The sequence below is a fragment of the Silurus meridionalis genome, chromosome 27, assembly GCF_014805685.1.
Source record: "Silurus meridionalis isolate SWU-2019-XX chromosome 27, ASM1480568v1, whole genome shotgun sequence".
Taxonomy (NCBI): Eukaryota; Metazoa; Chordata; class Actinopteri; order Siluriformes; family Siluridae; genus Silurus; species Silurus meridionalis.
This window is the reverse complement of record NC_060910.1, coordinates 2,683,739-2,709,847: the sequence shown is the minus strand read 5'-3', so window position 1 is coordinate 2,709,847 and position 26,109 is coordinate 2,683,739. Positions and strand designations below refer to the sequence as shown.

Sequence of the window (26,109 nt, the reverse complement as noted above, 5' to 3'; positions counted from 1 at the left end):
GTGTAGGAGGAAAAGAGTTGGGACACTGTGTAAAATAAAAATACAAAAAGAATGCAATGATATACAAATCTCATTAATTTCATTTTATTCACAACAGACCATATAAAACATAGAAAATGTTTAAATTGAGAAAATAACACAAAAAATAAGGTAATTTTGAATTTGATGGCGGCAACACGTCTCAAAAAAACGTGTCGAGGCAACAAAAGTCTGTAAAAATTAAGTGTTAATAGAATTTTAAAAATTTAAAATGTTGCAACGAATGAGGCTAATTTACAGCAGGTTGGTAAGATGATTGAGTATAAATAGTGTGTGTTAGAGAAGTGGCGTCTCTCAGAATTAAATCTGTGAAAAGACTGTGTCTACAAATTGTGGAACAATATCAGAATAATGTTCCTCAACATGGTGGCACTGCATCCAAAAGAGTCATAATTCTGATGGAAATCAATCCATGGGCTCATTAACACCTCCAGAAATAAATGTCTGTGAACACAGATTCCAATGTCATTCACAAATGCAGGGTAAATCTCTATCGTGCAAAGAAGAAGGCATGCAGGAACATGATCCAGATCCTTTCCATGAACACCACATCCTCCGGAATAAAGAAGAGCGGGATCATCCGGCTTGTTATCAGCGCTCAGTTAAAAAAGCTGCATCTCTAATGGTATGGGAGTGCATTAGTGCCTGTGAAATGAGCAGCTTACACATTTGGAAAGACTCCATCAATGCTGAATGGTATATACAGGTTATAGAACAACAAATACTTTCATCCAGAAAACGGCTTTTTCAGGGAAAAATATTGGAGCATCTGCATTTTATTTTTTCATTAAAATTGGTATATATTCTTAGTTTATGTTTTTTTGTGAATAAAATATGGATTTATGAGATTTTACACCAAGTTTTCTGGAATTGGGATGGAACACTCTTTGAATGTGTGTGTGTGTGTGTGTGTGTGTGTGTGTGTGTGTGTGTGTGTGTATACCTTGCAGTGCTGGAGGATCTCCAGTCAGAACTCTCCTCTCTACGTGATGGATGTCTGTGATGGGAGTCACTACGGGACCTGAAACACACACACACACACACACACACACACACACACACACACACACACACACACACACACACACAAACCTGAAACACCAGAACACACTGAGTTGTACTGAGTGTAAAGTGTACAGAGGAGATCGCAGGAATGCGAGAGCTGCAAAAGCAAATAAATTTTTTAATCAAAGCTGTTGAACAGAGACAGTCGAAAAACACAGTTTAATTTGCTAATGAATTGAGGACACACACACACACACACACACACACACACACACACACACACACATGTACATACACAAACCTTTCCTTTTCTTGCTTTTCTGCTCTTTTTCTCACACTTTTACTCCCAATGCTTCTTTCACTCTTTCTCTCTCCTTTTCCATTTTACTCTTTCTTTGTCTTCTGTCTTTTCTGATATTCTTCCTCTTATTATATCTGACTCACTGTCTCTTAATTTCATTCTCTCTCTCTCTCTCTCTCTCTCTCTCTCTCTCTCTCTCTCTCTCTCTCTCTCTATTTATCACTCTGTCTCTCGCTCATTCTCTATTTTATTGCTGTTTGTCTCATTTTTATTCTTCGCTCTCAGTATCTGTCTCTCATACTGTCTTTTAGTTGCTCGGTTTCTGTCTTGTGTTCCTCTTCTCTCTCATTCTCTCGATCTTTCTCTTTCTTTCTCTTTTTCTCTCTTACACTGGAGCTGAGAAAGTTGAGAAGTATATGATGATTTTAGTCCAAGTCATGTGTGTGTGTGTGTGTGTGTGTGTGTGTGTGTGTGTGTGTGTGTGTGTGTGTGTGTGGCTATATGATAATATACTGTATTGTTTTGCTAAATTACAGTAATACAGCAGGATTTTACGCTGATACATTGATCCAGCACTAAAAGAACAATAAGCAGCTGCAGAATTGTGTTTTTTTTTAGTTCTCAATGTTAAAACCAACATGATTTTAAACTTCAAAGATTTCAAAGACCAACCTCTTTTTCTGTTTTCTGTTTTCCTTCAGTTTGCGTCTGCTGCTCGAGGAGCTGTATAATCAAAAGCACATTATTGAGTAAAATCCATACCTTTTGGTACCAAATAAATAAAACCCCACACTTTCTCACCTGTTTGTCAGTCACAATGATATTTATATTAAAACAGAAACTTCTCCAAGAAATTCCTTCTTCAATACAGTAAATACTTCATAGATAAAGCATAGATACTGCTGTCCAGTTCTACCCGCTAGACATAATGAATAGGCGAAATACTTCTAACTTCATTTAGAGCTTGAAAGTCACATTGAGGTAATAATACGACTGAAGGGCAGTTTTTTTTGTTTTGTTTTCATTCTTATTTACTTCACTCATTGTTCTGTTTGGTGTCCTGATCATTTTACGTAATTTAAAACACCATGATTATTTTTACAAGAATATTTAGTCTTCATGTTCTATGTTGAGTTCGGTTTCACTAATAATTAACATACATTTGCATAAAGCATTAATATATTTCCATGCACATGTTGATTAGATTCTTAAAACCTATTAAGTATTTTTTGAAGGTACATTTAAAACAGATACAAATGTGCGAATAAATTGCGAATTATTATTAATCAGCAATCAAATATTTTAATGATTGACCTAATGTTATGACGTGAGGTTCAGTTTCCAGCGTGACACTAAAACAGGTAGTAATAATCACTACTTTTTACTGAAGTCCATGTCAGAGCACAAACTTCTTTACTTTAACTCGAATAATAAAATGCAGTCAGAACTTCAACTTTTACCAGAGACTTTTTACAACACGAGTATCTGTACTTTTACTTGAGAGAAGGATGTGTTTACTTTTGGCATCTCTGAAAGATTAATTTCTTAATAACTATTGAGCTCCTTCTTTACACCCGTATTACCTTCACACACACACACTCACACACACACACACACACACACACACACACACACACACACACACAAAATACCTGTTATTGGTACTAAATCAGGACTTCAGTGTACTATATTAGCCCTCATTTGTAATTTACAAAGGATTTACAATAGAAAATGTTTGTCTTTTTTGTCTTTTTATAATAATTGTACCTGTGTCTTGTCTTCATGGAGGCAACCCTGTGAAAGAGACAGAGACAGAAGTAAAAAAGTGGAGCGAGAGAGAGAGAGAGAGAGAGAGAGAGAGATGTCTTCATTAGCAGTGTGTGTTAAAGTAATAAAAACGTGTAAATTAGTGAGATCGTAGACGCGCATGCTAAGTGATTAGCAATCAGCCATGAAAAGGATCTGACATCTGCTCACCTGTGATGCTTTCTCTTCTTCGAGCTCTTTTTCTTCATCTTTTTCTTGCGGAGAGGGGAGGGACTGGATGAGTGACACCTGCACATAAAACAGCTTCCGGTCAGACCAGACACGGCCACATCACAATTTCATTGCTAGATCATATTTAGACCACGTGTTTGTGTTGGTTCAGTGGTTAAGGCTCTGGGTTACTGATCAGAAGGTTGGGGGTTTAAGCCCCAGCGCTGCCAATGTTGGGCCCTTAAGCCAGGCACTTAACCCTGAGCAGGGTGGCGCAATGGAAGTGTGCTGGACTCGTAACCTAGAGGTTAATGGATTGAATCCGTCCTCTGCATGCCTTCTTTAAGTGAAGTGATAGCACAGTGATTAAGTCTCTGGGTTGCTGATTGAAAGGTCTGGGGTTCGAACACCACTTTTGGGCCCTTAACCCTCTGTGCTCCAGGAGCATCACGGGTCACCCAGGGACATTGCTGGGATATGCAAAGAAAGACTTTCACTGTGCTGTAATCTTCATGTGACAAAGTATAAAGCACCTGTATTTGTTTATTATATATATATATATATATATATATATATATATATATATATATATATATATATATATATATATACAGTAAGTGCCTGACTTACATTAGAGATGCGTTCAGATGACCCCATTGTAACTTGAAAATGTCAGTAGACAGGGGACACTCGCCTACCCAGAAGTCTTAAAGTACGGTGATCAGTATATTGTAATTTCTTAATCATTTATCACATAAAATAACCACTTTGTAGAAACTGTATATGTATGTAGTCTGTTTGCGAGTAGTAATAATAGCTAATAACGCGTTAACGTCAAAATAATTTTATTGGCACAAATTTTATTAATGTGCAATTAATGCAGACGTAATAAAAATTTGCATTTTTATAAAAAAAAAATAATAATAATTAAATCCACCGTAAACATTTTTTTAATCACTGAATATTTGTTTTACTGATACGGCAAGTCTCAAATCGAGCACCAAAATCCGCCACGATGCACAAATCCGGGAATTAAAACCGTCCGTGTGGAAACAAAGCAAAAGTTGCGTTTGGTGACCCGATGATTTATGTTAAAGCACTATAATTACTTCGAAACATTTACAAGAATATTTCACCTTCATGCTCCATGTTGAGTTATGTTTCAGTAATAATAAACATACATTTGCATAAAGCATCAATATTCGTCCATGCGCATGTTGATTAGAGGATTAAAAAATGTAAATGTATTAATTTAAGGTACATTTAGAACGGAAGAAAATGTGCGATTAAGTTGCGATTAATCACGAGTTCACGCATGACAATATACAGATGAATATAGATATAGAGAAAATGGATAATTCTATACAAATATTTACAACTGTAAGAACAATGATGGATCGGGATTCGTGTGAAGTCTTGCCATTTCTTTGACATTTGTCTTTTGATGGATTTTGATTTTTGCCGTTTGTGTGAATGTCACGTTTTTGGTATTGTCACCGTCATCAGTTTTCTTGTTTCCTGATTTATTGATATTGCATTTTAGATCGATTTTTTTTAACCCCCTGATATTTCGTTTAAAAAACCTCCTGCACATGGAGTCGGGTTAGAGGCTGTTAGAGGCTGTTAGAGGCTGTTAGAGGTGGAACAGCACTGAGGGGTTAAGGGGGGGAGAGAGTGAGACACAGACTCTATTATAAAGGCTTTATTAAGCATTATGAATATTAGTGTAATGAACAGCTATACTTTATCACTCTGGCCTTTACACTCACACACACAGACACACACACACACAGACACACACACACACACACACACACACACACACACACACACACACACACACACACAATGATGTCATTGTTTTTGTGCACACATCCATCCGAAACCATTTTTTCTGGTCATCTATCTCTCTTTCACTCTCAATTTTTCTCTATTTCTTTCACTTTCTCTAACTTTCTCTTTCACTTTCTGGTTTTTGCTCTTTTCTTTCACTCTCTCCTTTTCTTTCACTTTCTCTTTTCTCTCTTTCTTTCTCTCTCCTGCTCCCTTTCTGTTTCAGTCTCTCTCTTTCGCATACTTTCTCCTTATCATCCACTCTCTCCTTTTCCACATCTTTCTTTCTTTCTTTCTTTCTTTCTTTCTTTCTTTCTTTCTTTCTTTCTTTCTTTCTTTCTTTCTTTCTTTCTTTCTTTACCTTTTTAAAAATTCTATCATTTCTCTGCATTGTCTGCATTTCTGTCTGACTTTCTCTATATTACTGATTCTACCTCTCCATCTTTCTTTCTCTTTTTCCCCACTACCTCACTTCCCTCTTCCTTTCTTTTCTTTCGCATTTCTTTCTCACCACCTGTTATTTGTTACTGACCTTTCTCTCCTCCTTTTTCTGACGGATTTTTTCTTCTTCTTTTTTGCTTTGGTTGCCAGCCGAGGGGAAAAATCTGCATCAAGCGACGCACTGCAACAGAGAGAGAAAGAAACCGATGAAATGCTGAGAGTTGACAGAGACACGGAAAAAACATCATCATGTGTGTCTCCAATAACAAAAAAAAAATCATCTGGGAGAAATCTAATCACATTATACACCGTACATGAAGAAATGGGTGTGGCCTGTGCAGAGGGGCGTGTCCTCCACATGGTGCTGACCGGATGAAAAAAAAACTGGAAGATGGAGAGACAGAGACTAAGAGACAGAGAGACTGAAAGATGGAAAGACTGAGAGTTGGAGCGACAGAGAGACGGAAAGAATGAGAGACGGAGACAGGAGAGATGAAGAGACTGAGAAACAGAGAGAATGAGAGACGGAGAGATTGAGAGATGAAGAGACTGAAAAATGGAAAAACGGAGTTGGAGAGACTGAGAGATAGAGAGACTGAAAGATGGAGAGACTGAAAGATGGAGAGACTGAGTCAAAGAGACTGAGAGTCTGAGAGTTGGAGAGAATGAGAATCAGACACATGAAGAGATGGAGAGGTGGAGAGACTGAAAGAAAGAGAGTGAGAATGAAAGCAATTGAGAGTAAGAGAGAGTGAGAGTTGGAGAAATGGAAAGAATCTGAACGACGAGACTGAGAGTCAGAGAGACAAATAGACTGAATCAGAGAGATGGAGAGACAAAAGACTGAGAATCAGAGAGATGGAGAGATGAAAGACTGAGACTGTGAGACTGAGAGTTGGACAGATTAGGAGTCAGAGAAACTGAGTGACAGATTAATCGATTCATAACTCGTTGATTGCTGGAACTTTTGGCAACTATAACTATAGCTATTGGCAAAAATCCATACCGATAGTTTTTCTGGGTTCAGTCCGTTGCTGAAGTGGCTGAGATGGTCTGCTGTAATTGCAAGAGCAACCTCTAGAGGTGAATCACTGATGCCACGTGCTGTTTGAGTACAACCCTCACATTTCAGCAACCATTATAGTAAATCTTCTCGACGGAAATACTAAAGAAATGAAACTTGGATATATTTTAGTCAATGTGCTGTTTGTATAGCAGTACAGAAAAGTGAGCAAAGCCACACGTTCTATTCATCATGTTCATGTTTTTGTCTGCTTTACAGAACCATACAAATGTGTGTATCTTGTATTAGAGCAGTTACAATGTGGTGCTTTGAGTCCAATTCTCTCACACTGACCACTGGATGTTCAACATCTGTCTGAGGAATTGAGAATTAAAATAATTGCTTTCCACTAAGATGCCGAGGCTGTAAGAAGATCAGCATCACCCTGAAACTGAGTTACAGTACAGTGGTCAGGGTCATACAGAGGTTCCACTCAGAACAGACCTCTCAAGGGTCTACCAGAGAAGTCGAGTCCTCCTGCTGTGAGTCAGGTGCAGAAGCTGCTTCAAAAAAACAGACTCATGAGTGCTGCAGCATTGCTTTAAAGGTTACAGAAGCGGAAGGTCCGGGTGTCAGTGATCAGATCGTACGCCACACACTGCAACAAGGACGTTTGCAGGCCGTCGTCCCAGTAGGAGCCTCTTCTGAAGCTGCTCACAAGAAAGCATGCAAAGAGTTTGCTGACGAACAACCTGTCCAAGCATGGTGGTGGTAACATCATGGTCTGAGGCTGCATGAGTGCTGCTGGTACTGGGAAACTGCAGTTCATTGGGGAAAACATGGATTCCAACATGTACTGTGACATTTGGAAATAGTACATGATACCCTCTTTTTAGAAACTGACTGAGTGGCGGTTTTCCAACATAATAATGACCCTAAACACATACCAAAATAACAACTGCCTTGCTGAGGAAGCTGAAGGTGATTGTGTGGCCAAGTATGTCTCCAGACCTGAACCCTATCGAGCACCTGTGGGGATCCTCAAGCGGAAGATGGAGAAGCACCATGTGTCACATCCAGAGGCTCCGTGATGTCATTATGGAGGAGTAAAAGTGGATCCCAGCAACAACCTGTGCAGTTCTGGTGAATTCCATACCCAGGAGGATTAAAGCAGTGCTGGATAACGATGCTGCTCACACACAATATTCACACTTTGGACACAGTTTTGACATGTTCACTGAGGGTGTACTCACTTTTGTTGGCAGTTATTTAGACAATAATGTCTGTGTGTTGAGTAATTTATAGAGGACAGTACATCTGTACTGCTACATTCTCCAGTAAGCACCATTTTGCAATGATTAATAAATGTGTTGAACCTTTTTATGGGAGGTTGTGAATAATTAGTACGGTGTGGGAGTGAAGCATTGTGGTTGGAAGGAGGGGCTATGAGGGGGTGAGGGGTGTCAATAGAAATCTCGCCTGGGGTGCCAAAAATTCTATAAACCCCCAAGTATGATCCAACCTAACTATCGGTATCTGTAAAATCCACTATCAATCGACCTCTAGATCACATGACACTCTAACGACACATTCGACTAATTACACAGCTTCTAATGGCGACTGATGAACTGAACCACTGATCTAATTGCAACTGCTGTTGTGCGATGTAGATATATCACGTGTAGATTCCTGGCAGAATATCCGTCTGAAAGACACGTGGAACATTTTGGAATGAAATAACGACCAGGAACATGTCTGGCTTGTTATTTACAACCGAATAAAACCGCCAAGTAGGTAGGAAATGTGTTTGAGACAGAGCTGAGGTTTGGGAATAGAGAATGTAGATGATGTGAAAGTAATAATAAGGAGGTGAAGAGTGCGATGAGATGGATGAGTGTTTGTGGTGCAGTGAAGGGAGTGAGAAGAGAGAGAGAGAGAGAGAGAGAGAGAGAGAGAGACAGAGAGAGAGAGAGAGAGAGAGAGAGTGTTTTGTGCATTAGTGAAGCTGTCTCACTTCAGATGCTGATTAAAAACAGCGAGTGTCATTTCTGCTTAATTAGAAAGTGTTGTCACTAATTACACCATTCTTGCTATGACACTCTCTCTCTCTCTCTCTCTCTCTGTCTGAATAAGGTTTGCTTAGTGTAAAGATGCACATTTACATTTTCGTATCTCGTTCATTCGCACGGAAACCGATTTAGCCCATTTATCGTCCTTTTTGCGAATCGCTCCACGTAAACAGATAGATTTCAGTAAAAGTCGCACTAAAAGCTTTCTGCGCTCAGCTTCTTGCGCTTTGCTCGTAAACACGATTCGTCTAGATTTGCGAGATTTCAGCTAATGGACTTATTGCGCACGGCGATTACTTCGAATCAGCGCCGATCCCTCCAACAGAGCGCGAAAGCCCATGATGCGTGCTGCTCGTTTTCGTTTCAGTCGTCGTTGTAAACCGGCTGCTTGGAGAATACGTGAAAAAGAAACACACTCGTGTGTCATGGTTAATGAGAAAATAATCAGTGGCACGGCGATATAACTAAAAGACAATTTCTTCTCCCTGAAACAGTTATTTTTATTCCTTTCCTAAAAAAGAGATTTATAAAAGACAATGATAACAATAATAAATTGTGCTTTTTATCCCTTTATAATTATATTCAGCATATTTCTGGTCTCTTTCAGACAGACAGACAGACAGACAGACAGACAGACAGACAGACAGACAGATAGATAGATAGATAGATAGATAGATAGAAGGATTTGTAAACATAAGCTGCAAAAGCTGTAAAGTAGCTATACCTTTACAAGCTCTGTGTGTGTGTGTGTGTGTGTGTGTGTTGTTCCTTTTATTTTTTTGCCTTCTTTGACCTTTATCAGCGTTTTCCTCATATCACACGTCCCATGCGCTACGACCTCGAGGGCACATGGATGATGAGTGACTATAGTGAAGGCTATGGAGTTTGGCTAGACGAATGATAGACGTCTAGCAGAGAGACGTTTAAGCGTCTGTTGAGCGAGTGACGCCTTCGTGCCTTTAAAACTCAAGGATGCGTCCCGCTGACCTTCTGCCAAACAATAAGAATCCTGTTTACCAGCAGCACGGCCTGGACAGGCTATTAGATTAGGCCGCTCGGCTTGCGTGTCTGCAGATCTGTTCATAATGAGGAAAAATCCTCTGAATGTTTAACCACAACACAGTGATATTCAATAGGTTTCCTATAAAATAGGTAAGTCCGCTATGGTGACTGACTAATTTGGGCGTTACAATTTTCACATTTTTTTCAAATATGGCTGGATTGAGACAGATGTGTGCAAAGATAGGCAGGTTGGTAGGTTGGGAGGTAGGTAGGTAGAAAGGTAGGTAGGGAGGTAGGGAGGTAGGTAGGTAGAGAGGTAGGGAGGTAGGAAGGGAGGTAGGTAGAGAGGTAGGGAGGTGGGTGGGTGGGGAGGTGGGAGGTGGGTGGGTGAGAGGTGGGTGGGAGGTGGGTAGGAGGTAGGGAGGTGGGTAGGGAGGTGGGTGAGAGGTGAGTGAGGTGGGAGGTGGGTGGAGGTGGGAGGTGGGTGGGTGGGAGGTGGGGAGGTGGGGAGGTGGGAGGTGGGTGGGTGGGTAGGAGGTAGGGAGGTAGGGAGGTGGGTGAGAGGTAGGGAGGTGGGAGGAGGTGGGAGGTGGGGAGGTGGGTGGGTAGAGGTAGGGAGGTAGGAGGTGGGTGGGAGGTGGGTGGGAGGTGGGTGGGAGGTGGGTAGAGGTGGGAGGAGGTGGGTGGGTAGGAGGTGGGTGGGAGGAGGTGGGAGGTGGGTGGGTAGGAGGTAGGTGGGGTAGGGAGGTGGGGGAGGTGGGTGGGTAGAGAGGTAGGGAGGTGGGTGGGTGAAAGGTGGGTGGGAGGTGGGAGGAGGTGGGTAGAGGTAGGGAGGTGGGTGGGTAGGGAGGTGAGGAGGTGGGAGGTGGGTAGAGGTAGGTAGGGAGGTGGGAGGTAGGGAGGTGGGTGGGTAGAGAGGTGGGTGGGAGGAGGGAGGTGGGAGGAGGTGGGTGGGAGGTGGGTGGGAGGTGGGTGGGAGGTGGGAGGTAGAGGTGGGGAGGTGGGAGGTAGAGGTGGGTAGGGAGGTGGGTGGAGGAGGTGGGTGGGAGGTGGGTGGGAGGGAGGTAGAGGTAGGGAGGTGGGAGGAGGTGGGTGGGTGGAGAGGTAGGGAGGTGGGTGGGTAGAGGTGGGTAGGAGGTGGGTGGGAGGAGGTGGGGTAGGGAGGTGGGTGGGAGGTGGGTAGGGAGGTGGGTGGGAGGAGGTGAGGTAGGGAGGTGGGAGGAGGTGGGTGGGTGGGTGGGTGGGAGGTGGGTGGGTAGAGGTGGGGAGGTGGGAGGTGGGAGGTGGGTGGGTGGGTGAGGTGGGAGGTGGGGAGGTAGGGAGGTGGGTGGGTAGAGAGGTGGGGAGGTGGGTGGGAGGTGGGTGGGTGGGGAGGTGGGTGGGAGGTGGGGAGGTGGGAGGAGGTGGGTAGGGAGGTGGGTGAGAGGTGGGTGGGAGGTGGGTAGGAGGTGGGTGGGAGGTGGGAGGAGGTGGGAGGAGGGAGGTGGGGAGGTGGGTGGGAGGTGGGAGGTGGGAGGAGGTGGGTGAGGAGGTGGGAGGAGGTGGGTAGAGGTGGGTGGGTGGGAGGTAGGTAGGTAGAAAGGTAGGCAGGTAGGGAAGTAGGGAAGTAGGGAGGTAGATCGATCCACATACACTACATGAGTTACAAAAGTTTGTGGACACCTGACCATAAGATTCGTATGTGCTTTTTGAACATCCCATTCCACATTTAATCCCCATGTGCTGTTATAAAAACTCCAATCTTTTGGAAGATGCTCCATTAGATTTTGTGAAGATTTGTGGACATTTATTCAGCCACAAGGATGTACGTAAAGTCAGGTACTGATGTAGGTAATGTGAGGAGGCCTGGGGTGCAGTCAGCGTTCACATTCAGTTCAAATCATTTTTATTTGTGGAGCACCATTAACAGTGGTCATTGTCTCAGAGCTGGTTAAGCACTTATAAGTCCGTTCGTTATAATTGTAGGTTCGTCTCTGATAACCGAGCCAATGGTGACTGTGGAGAGCAAAAAGAAGTTTTATACTTGTCACATGTACATTACAGCACAAATAATAACTAAAATTGTTTCTTTGTATATCCCAGTGATGTTAGGATGCTGGGGGCAGAGCGCAGGGTCGGTCATGATCCTGGTGCACAGAGGGTTAAGGACCTTGAGCACACATATGGCTGGAAAAGGCAGGTGTCCCAATACTTTTGGTCAAACAAGGAATTTATATGTTTCTTTCTTTAGATAGGATGCATATTATATATATATATATATATATATATATATATATATATATATATATATATATATATATATATATATATATATATATATATAAAACCTGTTTCTATTTCTTTATTTGTAAAATATACAGTGTATGAAATGTGCACACTGAGACTGGTTGCACTCTCTTTTCTCAGAGATGCAAATTTCATCATTTAGAAAATTTCCAATGTAAAAATGTTTGCTTTGAACCTATCGCAGGGATTTACACCGAGCCTGAATCGATTACCTTCTTACAACCGAGTGTTTGTATTTATTTACATGTTTGTTTCAGCAGGTGTGAAACGGGAGAGTGAAGCTCAGTAGTTTTTTTTTTATTCTCCGCCACACCTGAGCTTTGGAGCTGCGCAGGCCAGATAAGAGTGTTTGTGTTTGCCGTCAGCGCTTCCGAAAGTTTTGCTTTCCAGCGATTGTGAGGAGAAATGAAATGCGCCTGTGTGTAAAAAAGAGGCGGAGGTGTGAAAAGACTTGCAAATGTAGTCCAAGTGCACTGGAGATGAAGAATAAAGAAGGAAAGAAAGAAATAAGCACCGAGACACGTGTGTATAAGTGTGCATTTGACCTTCGTTTCTCTTATCAGATTAAACGTCGGATTATCGTGTTAAAACTTGAAGGTTTTGAAGCTCTCCTTGGGGCTGAAGTGTGAATTATTCGGAGAGAGAACGATAATAAAAAAATTAATCTGGAAAACATCAGCGGGAGGTTTGAGGATCAGCGGCGTCACGAGTCGATTTAAATGTCAACTTCATCAACTGAACACAGAAGGGAGTAAAACTGATACTGCACACAGTAACACGAGGGAAATACAGAAATAAACAGACAGACAGACAGACAGACAGACAGACAGACAGACAGACAGACAGACAGACAGACAGACAGATAGATAGATAGATAGATAGATAGATAGATAGATAGATAGATGGATGGATGGATGGATGGATGGATGGATGGATGGATGTACGGTCAGAGAGATATACAAACCATCAATCTTCTCACACACCTGTGACAGCTGTGACGGCGTCTGTGACGTTTACGCCCTCGGTGCTTCCTGTGCCTCTTCTTCTCCGTCTCCTTCAATTCCTGCTTCTCTCTCTCTGGTGGGGTCTCGCTGGGTTTCGCTGCCACACACACCGACGTCTCCAACCTGCACCACGAGACCCAGACAGAGACCCTGTATTTTCACTGTAACATTATTACTGAATATACAGAAACATCCACTGAGCTCACTCACTCATTTACTTTGGAAATTCAATTAAAATGAACAAAAAAAAATGCACGCACACACACACACACACACACACACACACACACACACACACACACACACACACACACACACAAATACATATTCCTAATTATATACATATTGATATTTTCAAATTTAAAATCCAGTTCTAGATTCTGTCAATTCCTAATTTGGGCTTCACATAATGGATATATTTACTTTATTTGTATATTTGGTTTATGGATGTATTGTGGAAGACATGCAGGTGGTTCATTTAAAAGGGGCAGATGTATTTCAATTCAGAGAATTTGCTCACAAATGAGATCCTGGCTGCAAGAGAGTTAGAGAGTTATTCATTTTATTTAGCGTTGGATGCACATGCGCAACATCATTCGTTTGAAATTAGTTTGGTCGACTCTCGAGTCTTCTGGTCCGAGTCTGTCATTCTTATATCACCTGACAGCTGCACAAGCTCTGTACAGGAAATACAAAGAAATAGCTTGAACTAGAAGCTTCGCAAGCGACCATTTAAAATTTTATTTTTAAATATGGTACAAAATTAGCGGATTAATCGTGTCGGGGGAATGGAGAGTGTGTTAAAGAAGTGAAGAAAAGAGTGCAGGCAGGGTGGAGTGGGTGGAGAAGAGTGATAGCAGGAGTGATTTGTGATAGAAGAGTATCTGTGAGAGTAAAAGGGAAAGTTTATAGGACTGTGGTGAGACCTGAGATGTTGTGTGGTTTAGAGACCGTGGCATTGAGTAAAAGACAGAAGGTGGAGCTGGAGGTAGCAGAGCTGAAGATGTTGAGGTTTTCGTTGGGAGTGACGACGATGGACAGGATTAGAAATGAGTTCATTAGAGGGACATCGCATGTAGGATGTTTGGAGACAAGGTGAGGGAGGTGTGATTGAGATGGTTTGGACAGGTGCAGAGGAGGGACATGGGGTATATCAGTAGGAGAATGGTGAGGATGGAGACACCGAGAAGGAGGAAAAGAGGAAGACCAAGGAGGAGCTTTATGGATGTGATGAGGGAAGACATGCAGGTAGTTGGTGTGAAAGAGGCAGATGTAGAGGACAGAGGGGTATGGAGACGGATGATGGGAGCAGCCGAAAGAAGAATTTCATTTTTCCATTTTCATTTGATTCGGCTCAAATAAATTAATAGATTCGACTTGTTGAACGAGATCTTTCAATCACTACCTGTGAGCACGGGGCAGTGTAAATCCCACCCCAATGGGCCTTTATTAGTGTGTTGCAGTACACATTTTTGACCAGTAGGAAATCTAGGAAATAGGAACACTAAGGAGATAAATGGGTGGTGAGATAACATTTATAATCCACCACTGCTGTAGCTAATAGCTGCTAATGAGCTAATTAGCAATGAGTTTCAATGAGCTTCATTCTATGAAAGGGATGGTGAGATCTATAAGCTTTGAAATGGATGTTTTTTGTTCTTTTAGTTTAATTTAGGATCGTAGCGTTAAACAACAGCGTAATGAAGGGCTACGTAGTGAATACTGGTGTGCGTCTGTTGTCTCATTACGTGTGTGTGTGGGGGGGGTGGTATGTGTGTGATTATAATGACAGGTTAATCAGTCTCTCCGATTAAGAGCTGATTTCCTCTGTGTCTTCCTGTTGGAGGATGGAGCGTGTCCTCTCTCTCCCCTGAATTAGCAAGGGCAGGACAGAATCAGGCTAATAACAGCCTACCGCACACACACACACACACACACACACACACACACACACAAGAGTACTTTATGAGAAAATAAATATACGCTTCTAGAAATTGTCCTTTCGAATCCTTTCCTAAGTAGTAACACACCGTGTGTCGTGCTGTAACACTAAAATAATCAACAACGTGATGCGGTGATGAAGTGAGGTTAGAGTTAGCATGCTGATTATTTTCCCATCACAGCATAATGTGTAGGGTGTAATTAATTTCAACTTGATATTTATGGATACTAAAACAAAAATCACAGCTTATTGTGTTACCACAAGGTAGGTGTGTGTGTGTGTGTGTGTGTGTGTGTGTGTGTGTGTGTGTGTGTGTGTGTGTGTGTGTGTGTGTGCGCATGTGTATATCAGTGCAACCCTCTGTGTGTTCAGTCACATTGGAAAGTTAAGCAAATTTCAGATCCAGAGGTGCTGCTGTGTATCTGATTTTGCGGCCACTTTTCTCCACCCAGTGCACTGTAATCTCTCTCTGTGGGGCTGGGAGTGTGTGTGTGTGTGTGTGTGTGTGTGTGTATGTGTGTGTGTGTGTGTGTGTGTGTGTGTGCGTGAGTGTGTTGTTGTCATAGTTGTGGATGACTCATGACGTTTGCCTCAGGTCATCTTTGATTCATTGCCATGAATTGCTGAGAGACAGAGAGAGACAGAGAGAGAGAGAGAGAGAGAGAGAGAGAGAGAGAGAGAGAGCGCAAGATGGAAACATTGCAAAGGAAAGACAAAGATACAGACAGTGGGAGATAGAGTGTGGGAGAAAACAGATAGACAGTGAGAGTGAAAGAGATAGACAGGCAGTTGGAGAGGTATAGAGACAGAGAAACACAGTTAGAGAGAGAGAGAGAGAGAGAGAGAGAGAGAGAGAGAGTATGAGACAGATAAACAGGCAGAGAGAGAGACAGAAAAGATTGAGAGTAAGACAGATAAACAGACAGAGAGTGAGACAGATAGACAGACAGTTGGAAAGGGAGAGAAACAGACAGTCAGTTGGAGAGGAGAGTGACAGACAGATAGACAGATAGACAGGCAGACAGACAGGCAGTTGGAGAGGGAGAGTGACAGACAGATAGACAGACAGATAGACAGGCAGACAGACAGGCAGTTGGAGAGGAAGAAGAACAGACAGACACACAGACAAACAGACAAACAGATGGACAGTGTGAGACAGATAGACAGACAAAGAGTGGGAGAAAGAGGCAGACATTTGGAGAGAGAGACAGATAAACTGTCAGTGAGACAGTAAGACAGACAGACAGAGAGTGAGAGACAGAGCGAGACAGATGGTGGAAGGTGATAGAAATAATAATAAGTGTGGAAATGTCACAACAAGAAGACAGAAGTGTTTGTCAACTATCATCTCTCTCTCTCACACACACACACACACACACACACACACACACACACACACATGCACCTCTTGGCATCATTGTTTAGGAGATAAACACCTGGGAGAGAGATAATCACTCACACAAATCAATCATAACTCATCAGAGGTGTGTGTGTGTGTGTGTGAGTGTGTGTGTGTGTGTATGAAATACTTCACCATACAACAATTTTTATTATGCCATTAATAAAGTCCCTGTGATAAACTGCATCATAGAGCACTAACAGTTGGACTGTGGAGTCACTGATAGAGAAATCCTCAGGCCAAACGTCACCATGGTGATCCACCAAAAGCTCCTGAAGCTGACGTGAACAGTGGTGTATCCTGTGGTGTAAACCTGACGAAACGAGGATCAAAGCGGCGGGACGGAAAATATAAATCAACTTGAAACGCTCCCTCTGATAATTCATCATCATTTTTCGCAGTAAATAGCAAGAGCTGTGAAACCATCAGCAAAACTTGGCAGGAGGTTCAGTCTAAACAATATGGCCGCCAGAGACTGGGCATGGTGAAATTCACTCACACACACACACACACACACACACACACACACACACCCATGGGAAATGAAGATGCGATGAAGAATGCCAGGATGAAATTAAAAATAAATTCTGAATCGTTCCATCTCCGAGGCTCAGAAATAATTACCTGCTTTGATGTGCAGTGATTTAGTGTTGAAGGAAACAGCAGGACGATTGGCACCGAGTCTAGAAAAGCATCATGGGAGCTGAGAGAACACCTCGACTACAGACATGACAAAGTTTTAATATGATTTTTTATTTCTATCCTCGACAAACTCCTCTCTTTTTTTCCCGGTGCAATTAAAGCAGCAGAGGAAGTTTATTACTTTCATACAGCGCTAGTGTTGTATTTCTCTTTCATTTACGCCTCCTGGTCAATCAAATTCAAGATTTTTTCACGATGTGCCTAATTAACGCCTTCTGACCAATCAAGTTCAAGAACTCATCATAATTGTACTTAATAAATTACTTCTGACCAATCAGAATCGAAGAACTCAACACAATGAGAATTCAACACATCACCACAATCCATTGACAACACCTGAGCAATCAGATTCAACAAGTTATCATAGAGAATTTAATCAAAAATCTGAAAAATCTGATTCAAAAACTTATCACAATGTATCTAATCGATACCTTCTGACCAATCAGATTGAAGAACTCATCACAATGCACTTAAAAGAAATGAAAAAAACGTAACACCTTCTAACCAACACGATTCAAGCGTAGAAAAATTTTAAACAGAAAGAATTTAAATTAATCAGATTTGAGAATTTAACATAATGTACTGTACTTCATTAGTTCCTTCTGACTAATTAGATTCAAGAACTCATCACACTGTTCTTCAATAACGCCTTCTGACCAATCAGATTTAAGCATTTAACAGAAAGAATTTAAAATAACTTCTGACCAATCGGATTCAAGCATTTAACAGAAAGAATTTTAAATAACTTCTGACCAATCAGATTTAAGCATTCAACAGTAAGAATTTAAATAACTTCTGACCAATCAGATTCAAGCATTTAACAGAAAGAATTTAAATAACTTCTGACCAATCAGATTAAAAAATTCAACACAATGCACTCCATCATCAACATCTGACTAATCAGATTCAAGAACTCATTATAGAAAACATAATTAACACCTTTTAACCAATCAGATTCCAGGACTAATCATGAGGTACATAATTAACACTTTCTGTCCAGTAAGATTCAAGCATTCAAAAAAATCTACTCCTCCTCCTTCAACGAATCAGATCGTGAACGCCTTCTGACCAACCAGATTCAAGCAGGCAGGCAGAAACCATTGAAACACTCTCTGACCAATCAGATTTAAGAATTCAACACAACAACCAAATTCACTAGTGAACTATAGTAAGCTATTTTTTTAGATTAATCGATCGAATATTTCATGATTAGCTCCACCACGTTTGCGGTTCCTCGAGTTGTTCGTCTGAGTAAAACCTCTTGAATGTTCTATGTAGAACTATTCTACAGTGTGTTTCTTCATCAGAAGAGCTGTGAGGGGTCTAACAAATCTTTTTATTAAATAATCCCAAAAAAAAAAAAACGAGTGTGTATTGCTTAGGACTTGATTTCAGACATAGCAATGTAGGGAGTACCATACATAAACCTGACACACACACACACACACACACACACGTTTTGAGAAGGGCCCCTCCCGCACTATTAGCCCTGTCGTATTTGCCGCTGAGCGATTGATAATGGTTATGATAAAAAATGAGCGAGGGAGTGATAATGAAAGAGAGAGAAGATGACTGAGTGTGTTCATTAAATCCCTCTGCGGAGGCCATTAACACCGCGGCGATGCTGTTGTTTATTTTATGTTGAGGTTATGGCGGATTTTACAGCCGTGGAGCAGCGCAGGGGGATGGTGAAGAAACAAGACCTCGCAATTTACACACTTACAGAGATGCCGCTATGAGGAAAGAATGATCATGTAGCTAGGCTGACATTCCAAACGCTCGTAGCAAGCTAGCATTCACAATAGCGACAAAGTATTGGGACACCTGACATTTTCAGCCATATGTGGTTCTTCTTTAAACTGTTACTCCAAAGTTTACATCTCTCTGTGTCTCGCTCTCTTTCTCTCTTGTCATGCCCTCCATTTCCCTGTCTCTCTCTCTCTTTCTCTCTCTCTATACACTTTACACGCATATAACAGATTTATCAACAGCAGATGTGAAGAGCAATCTGCCGAAGCACTATTTATTCTAATGACGGCCCATAATGATTCTTTAGCAAGTCCCAAAAAACAGTAGCATTCATCTTGAAAAAAAAAAACAAAGAAGAAGAAAGAAAAAAAAAAAACGTCCCTCATTTCTACATAGGGGTCTGTAGGATCTTGTCTGTATTTCTGTTGTAATTATTTGTTGTTTTTTTGAAGCTCCATCTTGTGAATGCACTTTAGCTGATGGTCCTTCATTTATTTTTGACTAGGACAGCAAGGTGGAATTCCAAACAGCATATATCGTGTCTCTTTGGAGGAAGGGAGGAAACTGAAAAACCCAGAGGAAACCCCTACAGTATGGTCACAACATGCAAAATCTACACACACACACACACACACACGGTGAAGGCAGGAATCAATCCCCCAACCCTGGAGGAAACACGGTAACCCAACATCAAGTCTTTTAAGGTACGTGAGACTTTCTGAGGACACTACAGTATGATGGAGCCAAAATACGAGTCCTGACATATTTTTGTGTCAGAAATTATTAAAATTATTCTCTCATTAGAGATGAAGAGTCTCTCAGACATTTCTTTTTTTTGCGCTGATTGTGTGTTTTCAGAGCGATAACGTCCTTCAGAGTCCAGTCAGGTTCAGGACTATCTCTCCACGCTTACTGCACTTCCTGCTGCGGCGATGAAAACATCCTGCGGTGCGAATTTCAATGCGGAGACAAGATCCGGCAATGAAGAGCCACTAATGGATGCTAAATGTAACCTGAACAATAAATGTCTGTTTATGATTGGAGATCTCGGGCTGTTATTTTCTTTCTGCTTTTAAGTTTCTGCTTTTTAAGTAAAACACATGGTCTTTGTGTAGAAAAAAATGTAAACAATAAAACCAAAGCTCTACATGTATATTTATTTCTAAATAAAAAGAGGCTACAAAGGTCTTCCAGAGCCTGACTTTCAGACTATATGGCGTTCCCCAAGCTCTCCCTGCTGTATATCCCTGTGGGTTTCATCCTGTTTCTCAGGTTTCCTTCCATTTGGCAAAAACATGCCTGCAGAAAGACTTGGCTTCCTCTGTGAGTTTGGTGCCATGTGATGGATTAGACCAGAGTTTTTCGAGCTAAATTAGCATATTTAATCTAAGCTGATTATACAATTATAATTCAGACCTTTAATTACAGTAGAAGTCACCACCAGGAGAAAAATGGCGTCTTATTGATGGGAAAGCTTTGGACTCCCTGAGAGAAAGAAAGTCCTGTGGGTGAAATAAAATCAGAGAAGCCGGCGTTAATATGTGGAGTACGCAATTGTGATCTCTAAATCCCAAACGAATGAGGTTTCAGGGGGAAAAGGGAGATGGAGTGTGTGTGTGTCTGTGTGTGTGTGTGTGTGTGTGAGAGAGAGAGCGAGAGAGAGAGAGAGAGAGAGAGAGAGAGAGAGAGAGAGAGAGAATAGGCTATTCTATTTCTTGCAGTGTTATGAGAGGACACGAAGGATTTACAGCCAATTCAGACAGATTTGAATCTCTGATCCATCTCCCTCCTCTCACCTCCACCTCCTCAGGGTTGGAGGAAACCTGAAACTCATTTCTTTAGTCTGTATTTGGGTCCAAAACTCCATAACACGCTTTGGAACACCTTTACAAGTGCTGTTTGCACGTGATTCTCCATCATCACCACCTTTTACATACCCCCTTATAGTGAGATTGACAGGAATTGATGACACACCCCTTTTTGCTGAGATTGACAGGTACAAAGGCCACACCTCCTTTTCCTGAGCCATACAGGCATTAAGACAACACCTCTTTCTCTAAGACAAAGAAAGGCACAAACACCACACCTTTGTTTCTAAAATTGACAAGTATAAAGGCCACACCTTCTCTTACTGTGATTGACGGGTGTTAAGACCACACCCCCTTTTTTACTGAGATCAACAGGAATGGGGGGCCACAACCACTTTTTATGAGAAGAACAGCTACAAAGACCAGACCGTCTTTCATATAGATTGACAGGCAAAAAAGACCACACCTCTTTTTAAGACTAACAGGCATTAAGACCACACCTCTTAATCTACGACTGACAGGCATTAAGACCACACCTCTTTCTCTAAGACTGACAGGCATTAAGACCACACCTCTTTCTCTAAGACTGACAGGCATTAAAACCACACCTCTTTTTCTAAGACTGACAGGCATTAAGACCACACCTCTTTTTTTAAGACTGACAGGCATTAAGACCACACCTCTTTCTTTAAGACTGACAGGCATTAAGACCACATCTTTTCTCTTAGACTGACAGGCATTAAGACCACACCTCTTCATCTACGACTGACAGGCATTTAGACCACACCTCTTTATCTACGACTGACAGGCATTAAGATCACACCTTTTTCTCTAAGACTGACAGGCATTAAGACCACACTTTTTTTTCCAAACACTGCCAAAAAAAGATTCCCTGCGGATGAATGATTTGAAAAGAGTGCTAGTTTCAACAATAGCTGAACCCTGCTAAGCCACTAGGACATGAAATGGCTCAAGCCTGGAATGCGGTGGTGCATTAAATACCTGCTGTAAGGAGTGTGTTGGCGTTTTGGTACTTATCTTTCTCTCAGCTTACTGACAGCTGCTACATACACCCCGCTGGCTTATACAATAGTGTCTGATTTACCGTCTCTCCAGGGCAGCCATGCTGAAACCTCAGGCTTTTTTTCCCTTCATCCACCAGCACAATGAAACACTGGACATCAATCTGTAGATGTCATTCTGAAAGAGTGGATTGTTTTGTCCCTCTTTTTGAATTACCTATTTTTTTTTTATTCTTTTTTTTTTCAAGAATTATTTTGAGCTGCTGGAAACATGAAACAGATCCGTTTAAAAGCAGCGATTTTCCCCAGGAATGTCCAGGGTAGACGTGTGAACATGGTGTCCCAAGGTTTAAAGGCAAAAACGCTGTTTTATCTTTTGCACTCTGTGTATCTTTGAATATTTTCATTGTTTATTTGACCAAATGCTGCCTTATGCCTTATATAAATATATTATTAATTATAAAGTATCATATGAAGCACATATATGAGACGGCTATACCTTACATGTTAGCCACATGCTCCTAGTTTAATATATGAGTATGATACATTTGTTGTTATAATATGCCTCACTCTTGTGGGAAGATGTTCCACTAGAGTCATCAAGTCAATGTTGAACGTCAACAGAGACAATTTTGGAGGTCAACAATTGGATGCAAAAGCATGAAATTGTCCCTTCACTTGACTTCACAACTTCATGGCCTACGAAACCCAAACCTGTTCCAGCATGACGATGCCCCTGTGCACAAAGCCAGCTCCATGAAGATATACTTTCCATGGGTTGGAACATGTGGAAGATCTCCTGCTATAGAGCTTCAAACCTACTGGTCACCTTTGGGATGAATGTGAATGCTGGCTGCACCCCAGGTCTCCTCACATCACCTACATCACTACCTGACTTTAACACTCTTGTAACTGAATTAATTTCCACAAATCTCCACAAGCACTCTCCAAAATCTTGTGGAACATCTTCTCAGAAGAGTGGAGGATTTTAAAACAGCAAATAGAGACTGCATGGGGACTTCTTGTCCATATAATATAGATCCCTTGTGGCATCACATTATATTACACCTCGTTTATTGGGAAACGTAGCTAAAGTATGGACAGACAAAGCTGTTAAAATTCAGATGGTAAATCAGCAGGGAGGATTTGTATTCTATTTCCTAAACACACACACACACTCAGATTAAAATTCATAGCGGCTACACTTGAGCCCGGCACAGGAGATTGTAATTACATGTGTTACAAAACAGCGCTAAAGTGTGTGAGGGTAACGCGAGGTCGGGAGGGAATTAGCTCTGGGAGGGAGCCAGACATTCTCCTTGATCACATCGACACCTGCTGCTGTGCACAGTGTCTCAGCAACATTGCTTTTCTTCTTTTGCTTTTGCTGTTGCATCCTCCAAGGTTGTGATTGTAATCGGCCGAGTTTCGCTCGAACGTAAGACCGACTCGCTCATTAAATGTCAAAGAGCAGCTGAAGGAATCAGATTGGAATTGGCAGTGGTGTGATGGAAATGAGCCAATGCTCACGGATTGTTTATACCACAGTCCTGCCAATTCATATCTGCTCTGTGAGATCCTTCCAAATACCATCATAACATCAACGACTGGACTGTTATGCTGATTTTGCTCTTTTTATTTCTTCCTCGATTTAAAAAGGCATACTGTGGTGAGCTGGGCGAATACAAACACCAGTCTTCAATTGTCTTCAAAAGTAAATTGAACAAGTTTGACATTTCCAGATGGCTAGCAAGCTGGAACCGAATCCAATTTGTTGATAAAGTAATGCCTAGCCGACAGGCTGGTTAGATGCGAGACATTTGCAATATTCCCTTTATGCATATAAATCATGTACATTATTTATGCTCCGGAAAAACGGAACAGTTGAGGCTGTAAACAAATTTTGAGACGTCGAAGTAAAACTTTCGATACTGCATCAAATGCAATCATTAAAGATTATATTACTTCTGTGGAACAACTGCTACAAATAAAGCTAGTTTAGAACAAAAAGTCAATTGTCAAATGGTTTGGGTTTTAATTGAGAACAAGATCTAATGACATCTTGATTCTGAGTAATAGGACAAAAACTCTTTATGAGACCAAGATGAGAGAAATGAGACTAAATAAAAAGACACTAAAAAATCAGACCAAGACTTTTCATGAGACCAAAACTCTGAGTAATGCAGTGGCGGGTGGTCAGGGCCACCAAATCCTTCTCTGCTGGTCTAAACACTATCAGAAGCACTGACCTACATTTACAACCTAAATTCTAATATTTGTTTTATTAAAATTTTGTTAATTTATTCTCAACAGTTTATACTCTTCATTTCGTAGCGTTTCTCTCGGCTGCACTGCTTCCGTGTATGTGGATGTTAGAATTTTTGTCCAATCAGATTTCAGTCTCTATATATTGCCAAGTCAATCTAATCTGCCCAGAGCCTTCAAAGTCAGTACTACTGGCCTTTTTACCATAGAGAATATTACCAACGGGTCTGTTTCTTTAACCAATCAGATTTCAGATTCTCCTCACAGTGCAGCTAGCTGGCCCAGAATAGCGTCAGCATTTTTCCGTCCTCTGATTGGTTGGTCAGAGGGAAACTGTTACAGTCAAGTTCGACTGATAAAACATGTGTGTAGCTCTGCACACATTAATACATCTGAGTTAGAGTTTTTTATGCCTACGGAGGAAGAGAAATTGATTTGACTTGGTAAAAATACATTTTGAAGAAAAGTTGTGACAGTTGAGACATTGTGAGGAGGTCGGCCAACCCCGAAGCTAGCTAGCGTGTCTCAGCCCAGGAAAGGGTTTGTTCTCCACTTCCAGAACAGTGAATACGAGCGGTACCACTGAATTACAGCCTCTGGGGGGCGCTGCACATTATGAGTCTGCATCTCTGGTGTAGGTTGTATTTTGTTTACATTTTTAATGTTTTTGTCATGTTATTAAACAAATATTGATTCTGAACTGCTCCAGATGTTGTAGGTGCACAGTTGTGGTTGTAGTGTGGAGGTTTGGAGTCTTAACTGGGTTTCTTGCTTTAGTAAAATGGTTTTCACCTCCATATGTGAAATGTCTCTCCCTCTGTAATACCACACATTGTTATATTGCGGTTTTGTATTGTATTGATGGTTTTTATAATTGAGACGTGATAGTGTTGGTATTAAGAGGAGGATTAAGTCGGGTACGTCCCCACTGAAGGCCCAGGTACCAAATGCACGGCCTGCCACTGGAGTAATGAGACAAAGACACTGAGTAATGAGACAAAGACACTGGAGTAATGAGACAAAGACACTGAGTAATGAGACAAAGACACTGGAGTAATGAGACAAAGACACTGAGTAATGAGACAAAGACACTCAGTAATGAGACAAAGACACTAATTAATAAAACAATGACACTAAGTAATGAGACAAAGGCACTAAATAACATTTTTTTATGAAACCAAAATATTAAGCAATGACGTCAAGACACTGCGTAATGAAACCAAGACTGAGTAATGAGACAAAAACACTGAGTAATGCAACCAGGAACAGTTGAATACCTAAATGTGTCTTTCCAGGAAATGATATAATACCTTTAATTCATATTCATTTGGGAGAATTTACATTTGCTCCACATTTACAGCATTTAGCAGACACTCGTATGCAAAAAACGTACAATTATCTTGAGCATTTTAAAGTTAAGGGCCGCGCTCAAGGGGCCCGGAAGCGTCCACTTGGGAATTAACCTGGGATTTATATTTATGACATTTTGATCAGAAGTACAACATCTTAACCACTGAGCTTCCATTTTACGTCTGCCACCAAGTATTAGAGATAACCTCACTGTGTAGTGATGTTCTTTATCGTTTCTCTTGTTTTTCAAGATTTTATCTAGACACAGATTCTTTTTTATTTTCAAAATACAGCTTTTATGATGTCTACACAGGTGTCATCGTACTGGAAACCCTGCTGTAATCTGAAAAGCTCAGCCTTGGCTCTTAGCCACATGCCCTCATCATTATTCTCATCTGGTTCTTGTATTTGTGTTGTGTCCTTGCAAACCTTGCACGTGTTTCTCCTGCAGCTGTGACCCACGTTTCCTAGTTTCTTGTGTCCTACTTCCATGTTTGTCTACTTTCACTTGTATTATATTTTTTTTTTGGTGTTGTCCTAGTTTTCCCTGTTTCATCCTTGGATTATTGAGTCGCCAATAACCTCAAAGGCTGCCCACTGAATGTCTGGACTCCTGCCACGGTCTCTCAAAAAAATGTCTGAATAAAAATGCATTTATATCCATTTGCCTCGGACTGCCATTCGATTCAGCAGTGTATTGCTTTGCCATATCGGGCGTGAGGATGCCTGCCCCATTCCCACATAGACATTTTGAGGGGCGGGGGTTTAAGTGGAAAAACGTACACTTCTTATATTTATAAAAAAAAAAATTCTAAACAAAAAATTTAACCTACATACCAATTTATTTTAATTCCCTCAATTCCCCCTTTTAAAAAAAACCCTTTCTTTCTCCTTCTCCCACTAGGGGTCGCC

The 26,109-nt window shown here is 41.3% G+C and overlaps 1 protein-coding gene and 1 long non-coding RNA gene across 3 annotated transcripts in view; one reads left to right on the top strand and one right to left on the bottom strand.

Moving 5' to 3' along the window:
- The window catches only part of srrm4 (serine/arginine repetitive matrix 4), a 68,802-nt gene that overhangs the window by 13,359 nt on the left and 29,334 nt on the right, over positions 1-26,109 (bottom strand). For both annotated transcript variants that reach the window (XM_046842209.1, XM_046842208.1), the window contains exons 2-7: positions 12,940-13,083; positions 5,688-5,777; positions 3,323-3,400; positions 3,113-3,139; positions 2,018-2,068; positions 983-1,060 (exon numbers count right to left, since the gene is read on the bottom strand). In XM_046842209.1, coding sequence (XP_046698165.1) covers positions 983-1,060; positions 2,018-2,068; positions 3,113-3,139; positions 3,323-3,400; positions 5,688-5,777; positions 12,940-13,083 — 468 coding nt within the window. The remainder of the gene's footprint in view (positions 1-982; positions 1,061-2,017; positions 2,069-3,112; positions 3,140-3,322; positions 3,401-5,687; positions 5,778-12,939; positions 13,084-26,109) is intronic.
- LOC124380899 lies at positions 15,044-19,795 on the top strand. The gene is made up of 3 exons (XR_006924749.1): positions 15,044-15,166; positions 19,258-19,456; positions 19,611-19,795. It is a non-coding gene; the product is annotated as an uncharacterized LOC124380899 (long non-coding RNA).